General features: G+C 54.6%; 1 protein-coding gene across 1 annotated transcript; it reads right to left on the reverse strand.

Annotated features, from left to right (window-relative positions):
• Positions 1-1,601: 1,601 nt before the first annotated feature.
• On the reverse strand, positions 1,602-11,839 carry Shh (sonic hedgehog signaling molecule). Its single transcript, XM_028774762.1, has 3 exons — positions 11,196-11,839; positions 6,017-6,278; positions 1,602-3,373 (listed from the first exon to the last, which is right to left on the reverse strand). Exons 1-3 carry the CDS (start codon positions 11,499-11,501, stop codon positions 2,625-2,627), a joined length of 1,317 nt encoding a protein of 438 aa, XP_028630595.1. The 5' UTR covers positions 11,502-11,839; the 3' UTR covers positions 1,602-2,624.
• Positions 11,840-12,808: the final 969 nt, after the last annotated feature.

The raw sequence follows: 12,808 nt of genomic DNA on the forward strand, positions 1-12,808 counted from the left end.
TTTGAGGATATATATTCTCAGGCAGTCTTTTTTTTTTTTTTTTTTTTACAAGAACCGATAAGCACTTGGGTATGAGGGGCAGGCGGTAAGAACCATAATACATTTTGCACAGTTTCTTGATACTACCAATTCTGAAGAGATACATGGGTGCCCTGATAAGGCTGGACGGCCTGTATTTTCTTCAGGGTCTTTGTTTGTCACACCTAGGTAATAACTTCCCTTCATGCCTATAGAAAGACCCTGCAAAGGAGAACAGAGGGAGTACGGAAGGTGAGTAGAACTGTGTGGCCCCTCCAGGAACAGGCACCACTTGGAGTTGTGCATTCTGTGGTGCCCTTGTTTCCAGAATTCCTCTCAGGTCAGGGCAAACTGTTGGGCTGAGCGGGCACCCAGCTCTTGCCTCTGACCAACTGCTGCAAGGGTAACTGGTCACATTGCTAGGCACAGTCGAAGTTGCTGGTGTGCACAGTTGTTCCGGTTTGCCTGTCAGAATGGACAAATGAAGAGCAATGGGCGGTTCCGTGAGGCATCGGAACAACCGGCTTTGAATCTGCCTCTGAGACCTATGAGACCAAAGAAAAATCATTTGCAGGGAAATACCAAGGCCTGCTGCTGCCGAGAGGGTTGGCCTTGTGGGAGCATGCAGGGGACAGATCTAGTCTCAAGGCTACTGTAGTGAGCACAGCCTCCTGGGAAAACCTCTGAGGGTAAGCTGTCACCAGGAAACTCCTCAAAGGAGACACCCTCAAAGGTCTCTTCTTGGAGGTCAGGCCTGCCAAGCAGTTAGAAAGTTCACTTAAACCAGGGCCAGTCTCTTCATTGGCCCCATCTACCCAGAGACCCCTCCATCTGATCAAAGCTTCTCAGATGTTCCCCCCTAAAGCACAGAGTAGGACGTGTTTCAATACACTAAAGAACCAGGGCAGAGTCCTCTTGAACACACTGCCAGGCAGCAGTAAACTGGAAGGGCTCCCACCACACCTGGTTAACACTGTCATTGACTGAGCCCTGGGGGGGGCGGTGAGCGTAAACCACAGGCTTTGCTCCAGATAGACACAGACCAAGAGATACTAAAGTGGCCACCCTCTGGCAGGCAGCTTACCAGGCCAGGATGGAAAAGTTACCTCAACCATCCTGGAAGGGTTAAAAGAACTAACTTTCCAGAGAACCCTGTCTGGAAAGGTCCAGAGTCTTCAGCTATGGAGGCTGTTCCCTCTCGATCAAGACTAAGGGCCAGAGAAAGGCATCAGGTTACCATGCAAAGGCATCTGTACACTCTGGGCCTCTCCTGCCCACAAAGAAGGGTTTGCTGGCAAAGAGTTGGGACCTGGGAGGTGGGGGGGAGGAAGAAGACTGACTCCCTCAACTCCCCACTCTGGAGAGTGTGGAAAGGGCTTTGCATAGCAAGCACAGGGCTGAGGTCTTTCTGTGAGGAGGGCAGACAGTGGATTTGCTTTGTTGACTTTGGTTTCCTAAGTCAGTAGGTCTGAAATTACAACTCAACAGAATGCTGGGGCTCCAGATTTCCCAGAAATTAAGCCAAAAAAACAACATAAAAGGGGCGCAACAGGAATTCTCAGGAAATATCTACTAACCACTGGGTGCGTGGCACGCTTTATTTCTATAAAACTATTACAAAATATTAAAAAATACATTTTAGTAAATTTACAGCAGTTATTTCTCAGTTTATTAATGCAAAAACATCCTTGTTTTTTTTTCTCTGTACAAACTACAGGCTCCATCCTCGTGGGCTCGCGGCTATGTGCGCTTTTAAAAAATATTATTTTCTAATAAATTCTTTGAAGTTAAAAATAACAGAGTTCTTCCAGTCTGTCAAAAAAAAAAGTGTGTATGTGTGCGTTAACAGTCTTGGTTTCCAAGAACATGACCAAAGTGGCGCGGTTACAAAGCAAATACAAACCAAGAAGGCAGTACAGAAGACAGCTGTTACATTGGAAAATAGTTAAATTAAAATAATATATTTTCATATTTTACACTATTTCAAAAAAATGAAATGTCATTCAGTTAAGTATTGATCTCTCAAAAATCTAATTTACAATTCTGTGTATAAAAATATAATTTGTGGACCCCCATGGAGCAGGTTTTAGTTTACACTTGCGGAAAAGCAGGAGCGTAGCAGGTGAGGAATGCGGAGATTTGCCTTCTGACACGCAGGACAAGGGACATGTAGAAAAATAGACTTTCAGCAGGTTGCTTGGCCTCACAAAATAATCTTTCCCCCACTGTGAGTACAGTTCACACGATAATAAATTATCCAAGACACAAACTAGTTAAGGCTCTTGAAGGTCCGTTCATATTATTTAAAACATCTATTCATACGAAACAAATAAATAGCCAGGGGAGGAGAAAAATAACCCAAATAAGACAATAACTAAAAAAATTCAAAAAATATATATAAACTAAACACAACAACAGAAATCCCCGGGGTCTTTGCTTCCTTATAGTCTACTTTGGACTGTCCTACTTTTTATTATTATTATTATTATTGTTATTATTAATTATTCTTATAATTAAAAGTCTCCTTCCGTGCGCTTTCACATCGGTTGCTTATCTCGCTCCCCGACCCGCCCGCCCCCACGTCCCCTGCCCGGTCCCGTCGTACTTCAGCTGGACTTGACCGCCATTCCCAAGGGATGCAGGGTCTCGCTGTCCAACAGCCAGGTGCCAATGTGGTAGAGCAACTGCGAGTACCAGTGGATGCCCGCAGCCGGCCCGGCGCCCCTCGCTTCCGCTGCAGATTGCGGTGCAGGGATGCTGTCCCCGCCCCCGCCGTCCGTGCGGGCGGGTGCCAGCGCGGCCAGCAGCGCGTGCGCCAGGCGGAAGGGCGCGAAAGCCCGGTGTGCCCAGCTGTGCTCCTCGATGACGGCGTAGCACGAGGCGAGCACCCGGTTGATGAGGATGGTGCCGTGGGCCGTGAGCGGCGCGTAGGCGCCCGCCGCCTCCTCTCGCAGTGTCACGCTGTGCACCGCGGCGGGCAGCAGCCGGCGGTCCCCGCCGCGTTCAGCCACCACGTACACGCGCTGCCCGGGGCGCACGCGGCTGGCGAAGAGCGCGCTCGGCCCGGGCGTAGGCCCCGAGTCGTTGTGCGGCGCCACGAAGAGCAAGTGCGCGGCGGTGAGCAGCAGGCGCTCGCGTGGCTCCCGGGTCTCGATCACGTAGAAGACCTTCTTGGCGCCGTCGTCGCGGTCCAGGAAGGTGAGGAAGTCGCTGTACAGCAGCCGGCCCTGGTCATCAGCCGCCAGAACGCGGTCCCCGGGACGTAGGTCCTTCACCAGCTTGGTGCCGCCCTGCTCTAGGTGTACTGTGGCCGATCCCGGGAAGCAGCCGCCGGATTTGGCCGCCACGGAGTTCTCTGCGGGGGAGAGAGAGACCCGGGGTTGAGTGTCAAAGGAGACTACGCCCGGTGCGTCTGCGTGCGTGTGTGCGTGGAGGCACACGTTCACGTCCCACTCGGCTGGACCAGGTTACGCGCTTGGGGGTAGAGAGGCGGAGGTGGGGTAGATATAGGCTGGCCTAGCGCAGACCGCCCTATGCCAGCAATCCCAGCGCTCCAGTGACTAAATTCAGACTCAGGCACATTCCTGAACGACCCTCCAAGATTGCTCCCGCACGGGTAGAAGTTAGCTAGCCGACTGCTCCAAGAGGCAGGGGACACTCCCAGCCTTTCTCCTGCCTCGGGCCCTGTCTTCCCCCTGCCCTCCTATGCACCCAGCCTCGCCACGAACCCAGAAGGGTATTTACTCTCCACTTGGATTCCTGAGGAAGCCTCCTTGAGCTCGCACGGGCGCCAGGCGCGCCCTCCTCTCTCGCGCCGGGACAGCAGGGCGCTGCGCCTCTCTGTGCGCAGGGTTTGGAGGCTGCGCCGCGGGAACCCGGGCCGCCCCCGCCTCCCGCTTCCCCAGTGAGGGCCTTGGTGTGGGTCGATGGATACCCAGGGAGCAGAGAGCGAAAAATAGCAGTAGTCGTTGTAGCAACTGGACAAACATTCCAGAGGCTTGCCCGAGGTGTGAAAGCCCGAGACTTGTGTGGATTTTCTAATTAAAATCCAATAAAGAGCCTGGTATTGTCATTGTGATTTGTGGGATAAATAGGAGTCCGCCTTGGAAGAGGGGACACTTCCAACCCCCCACCCCACCCCCATTCTCAGCTCACTCTACAGCTCGCTGGCCGCCCCCTCCCTATTTGCTCAGGTGCAAACCCCTCCCCCTGGTGCAGTTCACACACAGGGACTCTCCAGAAGCCCGGGCCTCACAAGGCACTATTTGCACAGCCCGGCCTCTTTTCCAAGCACTCGAGATGTGTATTTGAATTTTAAATGGCCAGGCCTGCTCGGAGCGCTGGAAGCGCGGGTTCTCAAGGCCCCTTGACTACCCGCGTTACCCAGCCCTCCGTAGCTCTCCGAGGCTCACTGTCCCGGAGGACAATAATTGACGATGGGGCGGAGCGCAGGGGCCAGGGAGGAGGGGTGGGGAGGTCCCAGTCTTCTTTGCATTCCAATCTCCAGGATCATGCTTTTGGCAAATAGAGATCGCCAGAAAGAATCTTCCTGCTGGAATTACAGAAGGCTTTTAATCTTCTCATCGTTTTCCCCGGCATGAAGTGCGGGGCTGGCCGTTGGAAGCACTCCGTAGCCCCCCGGAATGCGACCCGGGGCTCTAGCGAGCCGGAGTCGTCGAGTCGCACGACCCCGCTTGACACACACGGCGCGGCGCCCCAGCCCGCGTGTGTAGAATGCCAATGAGCTGCCCTCCCTGGCTGGCCGGGGTCTGCACTGCCTTCGAGACCCTCGGGGCTGGATTACCGCTGCTCATTTGGGAGGAGATCCCCTAGGGACTCCCACCAGAGGGACTCCGCGGACAGGGATGGAAGGAAACCTTGTGTGTTCAGGGCAGACTTAAGGTCCAGGGAAGAGCTTACTTAGGGCCTGGGCCCGCCAACTGTATTTCCCACCCCAGCCTAATAGGAGCTCCCGGACCAGGGTCCTGCAAGGAGCCTGTTGAGGTGGAACTCCTGAAGCCAACGCCTTCCTACAGGCCTTCCCACCGCCGCTCCTATGCATCCTTGCCAGCTAGCTATTGTTGCCAGAGGCAAGATCACCTACTCAGGTTTTCTTGACGTTTAAATTATTTCCAACTAACATGTGTCGCTAAAACTACAGTTTAGGAAACTTGGGAAGCTGGGGTAGGGGCCTCGGGGAGGACAGAACTCCATGGAAAGTCACCGTGAGCTGCCTCATCAGGGAACACACAATTCATAGAGGACACTGCACGTGCGCTGGCTGCCTGCTTCCCTAGCTGTTCCTCCCCCCAACAGCGTGTGGCGTTGCAGGCCCAGGGAACTCCGCCTCGCGCCGGCTGAGGGCAGCCGCTCCAGCGGGATCGCCTTCCCCAGTCCTGCCAGGGACTTTCTGAATCCCAGCTGGGCTCCTAATAAGAACGGATGCTTCCTAGGCTTGCCGTCTCCCGAAGTAAAGAGTTTATTACCTCCCACCAGGCCTTTCCCAACACAAGCTTAGCTAGTGAGTTAAGTTAGGTTAGCATCCACAGGCGCCCAGCGGGGAGAAGCCAGTACCCAGCTTTATATCCTGGACAGACCCTTCTGCCCATGGGGGTGGGGGAGGGGTGGCAGTAGGTTCTTAAGCCCTAAATGAGAGAGGAGATCAAGGCGAGCTCTGGCTGATATCTGTAATCACCAGGAAGGCCCCTTTCCACAGTGCTCTCTGACAACGTCTCTCTCTCTCTACTACCTGAAGCAGGGGGCTCTGGAAACCACCCAGTCTAGGAATTCGACCATGTAAAAATGCTGGCCTGTGGCCTACAAGGTTGCAGAAGTATCTGGCTGGGGGAGGGGTCATAGGCTATGTCCCCACCACAGAGATCTACTGATTTTCAAGAGCATTCCTCCTTTTTCACGGCTCTCCCGTCCGCCCCGTTTTTCTGGTGGGAAGGACTGGAGGTGGAGGGTATGGAGAAAGGCCAGTAGGAGGCTCACTTACCTGCTTTCACAGAACAATGAATGTGAGCTTTGGATTCATAGTAGACCCAGTCGAAGCCTGCCTCCACAGCCAGGCGAGCCAGCATGCCGTACTTGCTGCGGTCCCGGTCGGATGTGGTGATGTCCACTGCTCGGCCCTCATAGTGTAAAGACTCCTCTGAATGATGGCCGTCTTCATCCCAGCCCTCAGTCACTCGTAGTTTCACTCCGGGCCACTGGTTCATCACAGAGATGGCCAAGGCATTTAGCTTGTCTTTGCACCTCTGTGGAGAGAAGGGGGAACCCTAAGTGGCGGTTTTTCCACCAACCACAGGCCCGGGACCCAGGGGTTGAGTGAATGAGGACATGGGGGTGGGGGCCTGGCAGCTGCCGGAGGGGCGGTTCTCCGGGGAACCAACTGATGGCCTGGCTCCAACTCAGAAACTTAGATGTAGCTACAAAGGCCTGAGAAACCAGAGCGGTTTCTCTTTAGATGAGATTCCAGGTGCACTTTGGTGAGACAGGACTCCTGGTGCACTTTCAGGGTTAGAAGTCCTGTGTTATCTTGGAGGTCAGGCCTCCTCTATACCTACTCGGCCTGAGGAAACCCATAGCAACGCTGAGGGGTGGGCAGCCGGCCAAGGACAAGCAAGCAGGTGAATGCTGGTGTCCAGCTCAGGCAGGGCAGAGGACAAACATTCTTAGTCTAGGCAGCCACATTCTTTCCCCCTAAGGAGCTCCTCTCTGCCAGGCTTGTCTGGGGCCTGACTGTGTTCCTGTTTTCTTTGACCAGTTCTCTTCCTCCCCTCTTGTTTTCTTGGCCCTGCACAGAATGGTGTCCGGCAAGTTTGAAGAGCAAACTTAACAAGTGGATGGGGGTGGGGTGGGAAAGGTAGGGGGATGGGGAGCCGGAAAGGCCCAAGGCTTCTGAGCCCTGCCCAAGAGAGGGTCTTCTGTGAAACTCTTGTTACTGCCTCCTCCATTGCAGGACGCAGTGGAACTTGGGATAGTGGAGACACTCTTGGGCCACATTAAGAAAAAGATGTCCTAAAAGAGAGGGAGTCAAGTGTGTGGTGGGTGGCTAACTCAGTGCTTGGAGGTTTGTGCTGCTGATGGTAGCATGCTAGATTGGAGGGGTGTGGGTGGAGACACAGTAAGGGCACATTACCCAGAGAACTGGACCCCCGTGGAGGCAGGAAAATTTCTACAGAGGGTAGGACTGATAACGCATGATCCCTCAAGCTCAGAGGATTGCTCATAGGTTACAGGGATGGGAGAACGGCCCCTAGAATGTTGAATGTCTAGAATGTAGAATGGCTCTAAATGTAGCCAGGGAGACTCTGGCAAAAGATTGTTGCCCAGTCCTTCGTGGACAGAGAAATGTGTGTGTATCAGGACAAGTCTCGTGTCTGGCAACAAGGCCCAGGAATATGGTTGTAGAGTTCAAATCACAACAAATGGGTACAGTAAAAACAGGTCCCCTCTGGCAGGTTTCTGGGCCTGCCAGCGGGTTTCTTAAGGAGAAAAGTCCAAAGGACAGAGTTGGGAGTTCAGTCTTGGGGATCGAATCTGTTTTACATGAAAATAAGTCAGGGTCAGTTTAGAACTGAGAATCAAAGTCGCTGCGCGCAGGCGCACACCGTGGTACGGTCTGCTTATCTCCTCCTTCATTCCAGCCTGCACTCCACCTCGCGCCCTTCTTTCGGGGGTGGGGGGTGGGGGGAGCGAAGCTTGCGATGTAGCTTTAACAAGCTTCCCATCCGGCAGTAGGGGAGAGTGAGGGTAGGACGGACGGGGTTCCGGAGCCCAGTACCCTGAACTGCCCCACTAGAGCAGACACGGAAGACCCCAGGCAAGGAACTCTGGGCCCAGACAAGTCCTAGACGCGGAGAGGCCAACTCTGATGGTCACCGAGTTGGCACCTGGTGCTCCAGAGCCCTCCCCGACACCAGTCCCAGCGTAGCTCAGCAGGCAGATGCAGGGTACTCCCCCGCCCGCTCTGAGAGGGAATGTCGCAGGCAAAGCCGGGAAGCTCAGCCCGGTTATTAATTCATTGGGTCGTGTGCCGCTAATCAAGCCCGACTCTGTGCAGCCACCGTGAAGCCCAGCAGGGTCACTGGGGCCCACCTTTGTGTCTGCGGAGGGCAAGTTGTTCCCGAAGCCTCCAGCTCACCTCTCGGATCTGCACACCAGCGCAGTCCAGGGCCTCAGAGCAGGGGTTGTCACATCCAAAGGTGGGCTTCTCACAATGTGAGAGAGATGGTGTCTCACTTCAAGAGACTCCACTCTCTAAATACACCTCACTCCACTCTTCCCCTAACTGAGGGGCGGGGACAGACCCTACTCTTCAAAGCAGAAAACTATTCTTCAAACCCACACCTGGCCTCCTTTTCCTGGCTAACCCCTAAGCAGGTAGGAAATTATTCAACCTGGCTCTTCAGGTGGTTCCCCCCACTTCAGCCTGCAAAGCCTGCAGATCAGGCCCCTCTCTGCCTCCCACCCCAGCCCCTGGCCGCGGGCACAGCAGCTTGGCACTCTCTGGGGCCTGGACTGCACTAGGAGAGTGTCTGTCTGCGCTTCCTTCTCCCGAGTTAATATTAACCAGGAGCTCCTGCGATCCAGAACTGCTCAGAAAGTTCCACTGGGGACGGTCCTCCATGGTTGAAGGACTTGGGCTCAATCTTCTTAGAGAGACAGACTAGGAGGCAGGAGAGACTGAAGAGAGGGGCACCTCAGGCCGGAACCAGGTGGTTGTTAAAGGGGGCTGGGTGAGTGGGTGGGTGGCAGCCGATGACAGGTTCCTCAAACAACGCGTAAATCCTGAGCCCCGAGATCCCCCCCTTCACTCCTTCACCCCTAGTCTTGCCGTCTCGACACCTCCTTCCTTCCCATTCCCTCTTAACTCTGCCAACCAGGAATAAGAAGTCGGCGAGGGTTGTTCCAAGGGGAACTCCTTAGATGGCCACCTTTACAGCCACCCTCTTTTTGGGGGATCTTTGCGGGGTGCATAAGAAGATCCTGGCCTGGCCTTCTCCACCCCCACTTTTGCTGTTTCTAGCCCCTCTTTTCTGTGTTGGGAACCAGAATGACCACTGCCCAAGGGAAAAAAGTATTTATTTTCGTTTCGTTCGTCTGAAGGAACTTGACAGGAGGTCAGAAGTTCAAATGCTGCTCGCATGCGCACGCAGCGGCAGCGGCGGCGGCGGCGGCGGCGGCGAGAGTGATCTGGCCGCCGAGTCTCGGGTCCGGTGTTGGAAGGATCGGCGTGAGGGAAAGGGTGTAGCTGGGGGTCTACGTTTAGGGCGCTGAGGCCGAGGGGGCCGGGAAGGCGACGGGTTTGCTGTCCAGATCAGGCTCGCAGGGTTGCCTGCCTTGCGACTCCTCGCGGCTCAACCCCTGCCTGCGCGCCCTAGGGAGTGAGCGCGCTCGGAGCCCTGCGCTCCGGCGGGGCGCGCTCGGCGCGTGCAGAGTCAGGGACAAGCCGCCGGAGCTCACCCCCCGCGCGCTGAAACCCTAGCCGCAGGATCGATAACGCAGGAGTAAGCGGCGCTGAAAGGCGTCTACCTTGGCTCGGCGCTCTCGCGGCTCTGTGGCACGCAGAGGCCCGGCGCGCTGGGCTAGGGAGCTGGCCCGCCAAGGACCCCCTCGCAGACCCATTCGGGCTGAAGGACCCCGCGTGTCCACGCCAGGCCTCTTAGCATTAGTAATCTTTTCCCCCCCTCACACCTTCCCAAGGACCTCCTCATCCTGAGATGCCCTTCCCCCCTCCCGGGTGTGTGTGTGTGAGGAAACAGCCTAGCCAGGGGATGGGTGCCCGGGTCTAGCAGGAGAACTCGCTCCTGCTAGCCACACCAGTCTGGCTCCCCGCGGTCCGCGCAGAGTTAACTGTGGCTCCCGCAGCTCCCCTGCTCCCGGGCGCGCGCGCGCGCGCGCGCGCGTCCACACTAGCGGTCCAGATTTAAGGTGGTCGGAGCAGATGAGGGAGATGGAGGGAGAATGGCCCTGTACTCAGCCTCCCCGACTCCTCTTTGCTGTATCTCTGGCCCGCCACCCTAAGGCTAGTCTCCTAGGCTTCCCATACAGCAGGTACTCGGTGGCGAACTGCGCGTCGCGTTGCGCGGGCTGTTCCACTCTTGTTTTTTCCAGCCCCCGCCCCCTCTGCACTTGCGCCCCGCCAGCGCCGCTCCGCCAGCCGCTTGGCGCACCTAGCCCTAAAGGTAGGACTTGAATATTTTAATAGGGCAGTAAAAAGGATGCTGACCTATATTTGCAAGGAAACCCATTTCCAGCTCCAGTCATACGTGCATGGAGTTTCAGAAAGTCTCGATTTGGCTGGGAGATTGGCAGCCTAGAAATCTCAAAGGAGGTGGGATGGTGAAGAGAGAAGCTCCTGTTTTGCTTTGCTGTCCGTCCATCCACCCTCCGCCAAATTTTACTCGCTTCTAATTCTTATGCAAGCAGGTTGAAAAATTAAAGCGATTGCAAAGGCAGCAAGTTCCAAGTCCCTCCCCTAAGGTACCGCGGGCTCTGGAGAAACGAGGAGCATCCTTAAAGAAATATCAATACATTCTCTGACCGGCACAATTGAGGACGACGGGATCGCAGTCAGGCTACGCGATACAGTGGGGACAAGACGGGCGCCTCTGGAGCTCCTGCCTTTTGTCAGAACCCCTGACTTTCCCAGTTACAGTTCTTTGGTGGTGGTGGGGTAAAGGGTGGGGTGGTCTTGGGAGAAAAATACAAAAAAAGGGAAAGATAGGAGCGAGGGGCTGAAATGCTCCAGGCTATGTTCGCAGTGACCCGGAGGCCCCTTGAAGTGTATAGGGGCATCCCCACTCCCTCCATTTTCTGCCTCCACTTGGAAAGGGCAGACACCCCCAGAGTGAAGGTCTTTCCAAGTTTCAAGCTAGAATACAGGTAGTTAGAGGAGGTCGTCCCGAGAGACTAATTAAATGAGTCTAATAAGATAGAGAACCCCATGTTCTGGTGCCCTATTCTAGCAAACCCTAAACTTCCTGCTGGACCCTTCACCTCCTTTCTCCTCCCGGAAGAGGAGTGCTAGGTGGGCAGGTGGGTGGGGAAGGAGAGAGCAAGCCGCCTTCCTACCTGCCCAAAGAGCAAACAGCAGGGCTGACTGCTTGGTCACACGCCCCCCCCCCTCCCGGGAAGGAGCCCGTTTCCCACCCGCAATGGGTCTCTACCTGAGTCATCAGCCGGTCTGCTCCCGTGTTTTCCTCATCCTTAAATATGATGTCGGGGTTGTAATTGGGGGTGAGTTCCTTAAATCTTTCGGAGTTTCTTGTGATCTTCCCTTCATATCTTCCGCTGGCCCCTAGGGTCTTCTCAGCTACGTTGGGGATAAACTGCTTGTAGGCTAAAGGGGTCAGCTTTTTGGGGTGCCGCCTCTTTCCAAACCCCCTGCCGGGCCCGCAGGCCAGCCCGGGGCACACCAGCAGCGAGGAAGCAAGGACCACCAGAAAACATCTGGCCAGCAGCAGCAGCAGCATCTCGTCCGCGGAACCTGAGGACTTGCGAGCTGTCCCCGCGCGGTCTGTGCGCGAGCGGGTACGCGCGGGTGTGTGCGTGTGCGCTCCTCCTTGCGCTCGGCTCTCCCTTCCTCGCTCGGCTCGTTCGTTCCCTCTGGCGCTGCCTGGCTCTTTCTCTTCCTATATAACCTTGCCTGCCGCTGCTGCAGGGGACTTGTCTCCGATCCCCACCCAGACAGGGGCTGCGATGGCAGGCTGCCGGTCGCTGGTAACGGAACACATCGGAGTTGGGTCTCGAGACAGCAATTAAAAGACAAAAAGAGCCTGATTTTAAATGGTAGCAAGGCTGGAGAGCTTGTGAGACAGGCTGCCTTTCGCACTATATTATAGCTGGCAGGGGCGCATCTGATTGGCCAAGCCGCAGAAGCTTGTCTTCTGATGTTAACCCTGAGAAAGACTACATTTCTCCCCCCTCTGGCTGCTGTGACTTTATTTTCACCTGAAGGCTTCCAGTTTGAAAAATAGAAAAAAAAGTCTTTACTAAGGTAAAGGTGGGTGGGAGGGAGGAGGCCTGTTTATTGGAATAATACCCTGCACTGCCTGCTTTGTGTTCGTGGCTGCTTCCCCCTTACTTTCTCTTAATGGTAGATGCTTTGGTTAAAGCCAGCATAAGTTTCTAAAGGACAGTCCAGATGCTCCCCCCCACAAGCTTTGACCATCAAACAGCCTCTCAATTGTTTGAGGGCAAAGCAGCCTCCCTCCTGTTTTCCTTATTTACACCCCATCCCCAGATGTGAGTGTACAGGATAGATGTCACCGGGTTGTGAAAACAGCTCACCTGAGCATCTTCTGAATATTTAGTATCATATATATATATATATATATATATATATATATATATATATATATATATTCTAGACAATATAACCTCTTCTAAGATGCCCCTTATGGTCAGAACACTGTCCCCTAGATATATATTCAAAATATATATTCAAAAATATACTGAATATTTTTGGAGAGAGGATAATCACAAGTGGCCACCACCTAAAGAGTTGCTGTTTTAAGTGCCCTAAAATACTGTCCATTGTATCTCACGGACTGCACCATACTGAAGGCTCTGCAGGTGGATGCGTCCGAGCTGAGGGGCAGGCCTTCAGGGTGCAGTGGGGTGCATGGGCCCAGTGAGCCTATGTGCTACACCTCAGGATGGGGTAGTAGTGGTGTGTGCTTGGTGGGTGGAGGCGATTGTGTCTGAGGCAACTGAGAGTGGGCAAGGCCGCATATGCGAACCACCCCACAATCCATCCAGCCAAGTGCAGGGCTGGAGT

Source organism: Grammomys surdaster, unplaced genomic scaffold (assembly GCF_004785775.1).
Source record: "Grammomys surdaster isolate TR1022 unplaced genomic scaffold, NIH_TR_1.0 242, whole genome shotgun sequence".
NCBI classification, from domain to species: Eukaryota; Metazoa; Chordata; class Mammalia; order Rodentia; family Muridae; genus Grammomys; species Grammomys surdaster.

What these genes read in the sequence shown, in the direction of transcription:
- Shh (XM_028774762.1), bottom strand. Translation starts at nt 11,501, where the DNA reads ATGCTGCTGCTGCTGCTGGCCAGATGTTTTCTGGTGGTCCTTGCTTCC. An exon ending in CAGACCGGCTGATGACTCAG is followed by an intron (nt 6,279 to 11,195) that starts GTAGAGACCCAT and finishes TTCTCTCCACAG; the next exon opens with AGGTGCAAAGACAAGCTAAA. An exon ending in TCATTGTTCTGTGAAAGCAG is followed by an intron (nt 3,374 to 6,016) that starts GTAAGTGAGCCT and finishes TCTCCCCCGCAG; the next exon opens with AGAACTCCGTGGCGGCCAAA.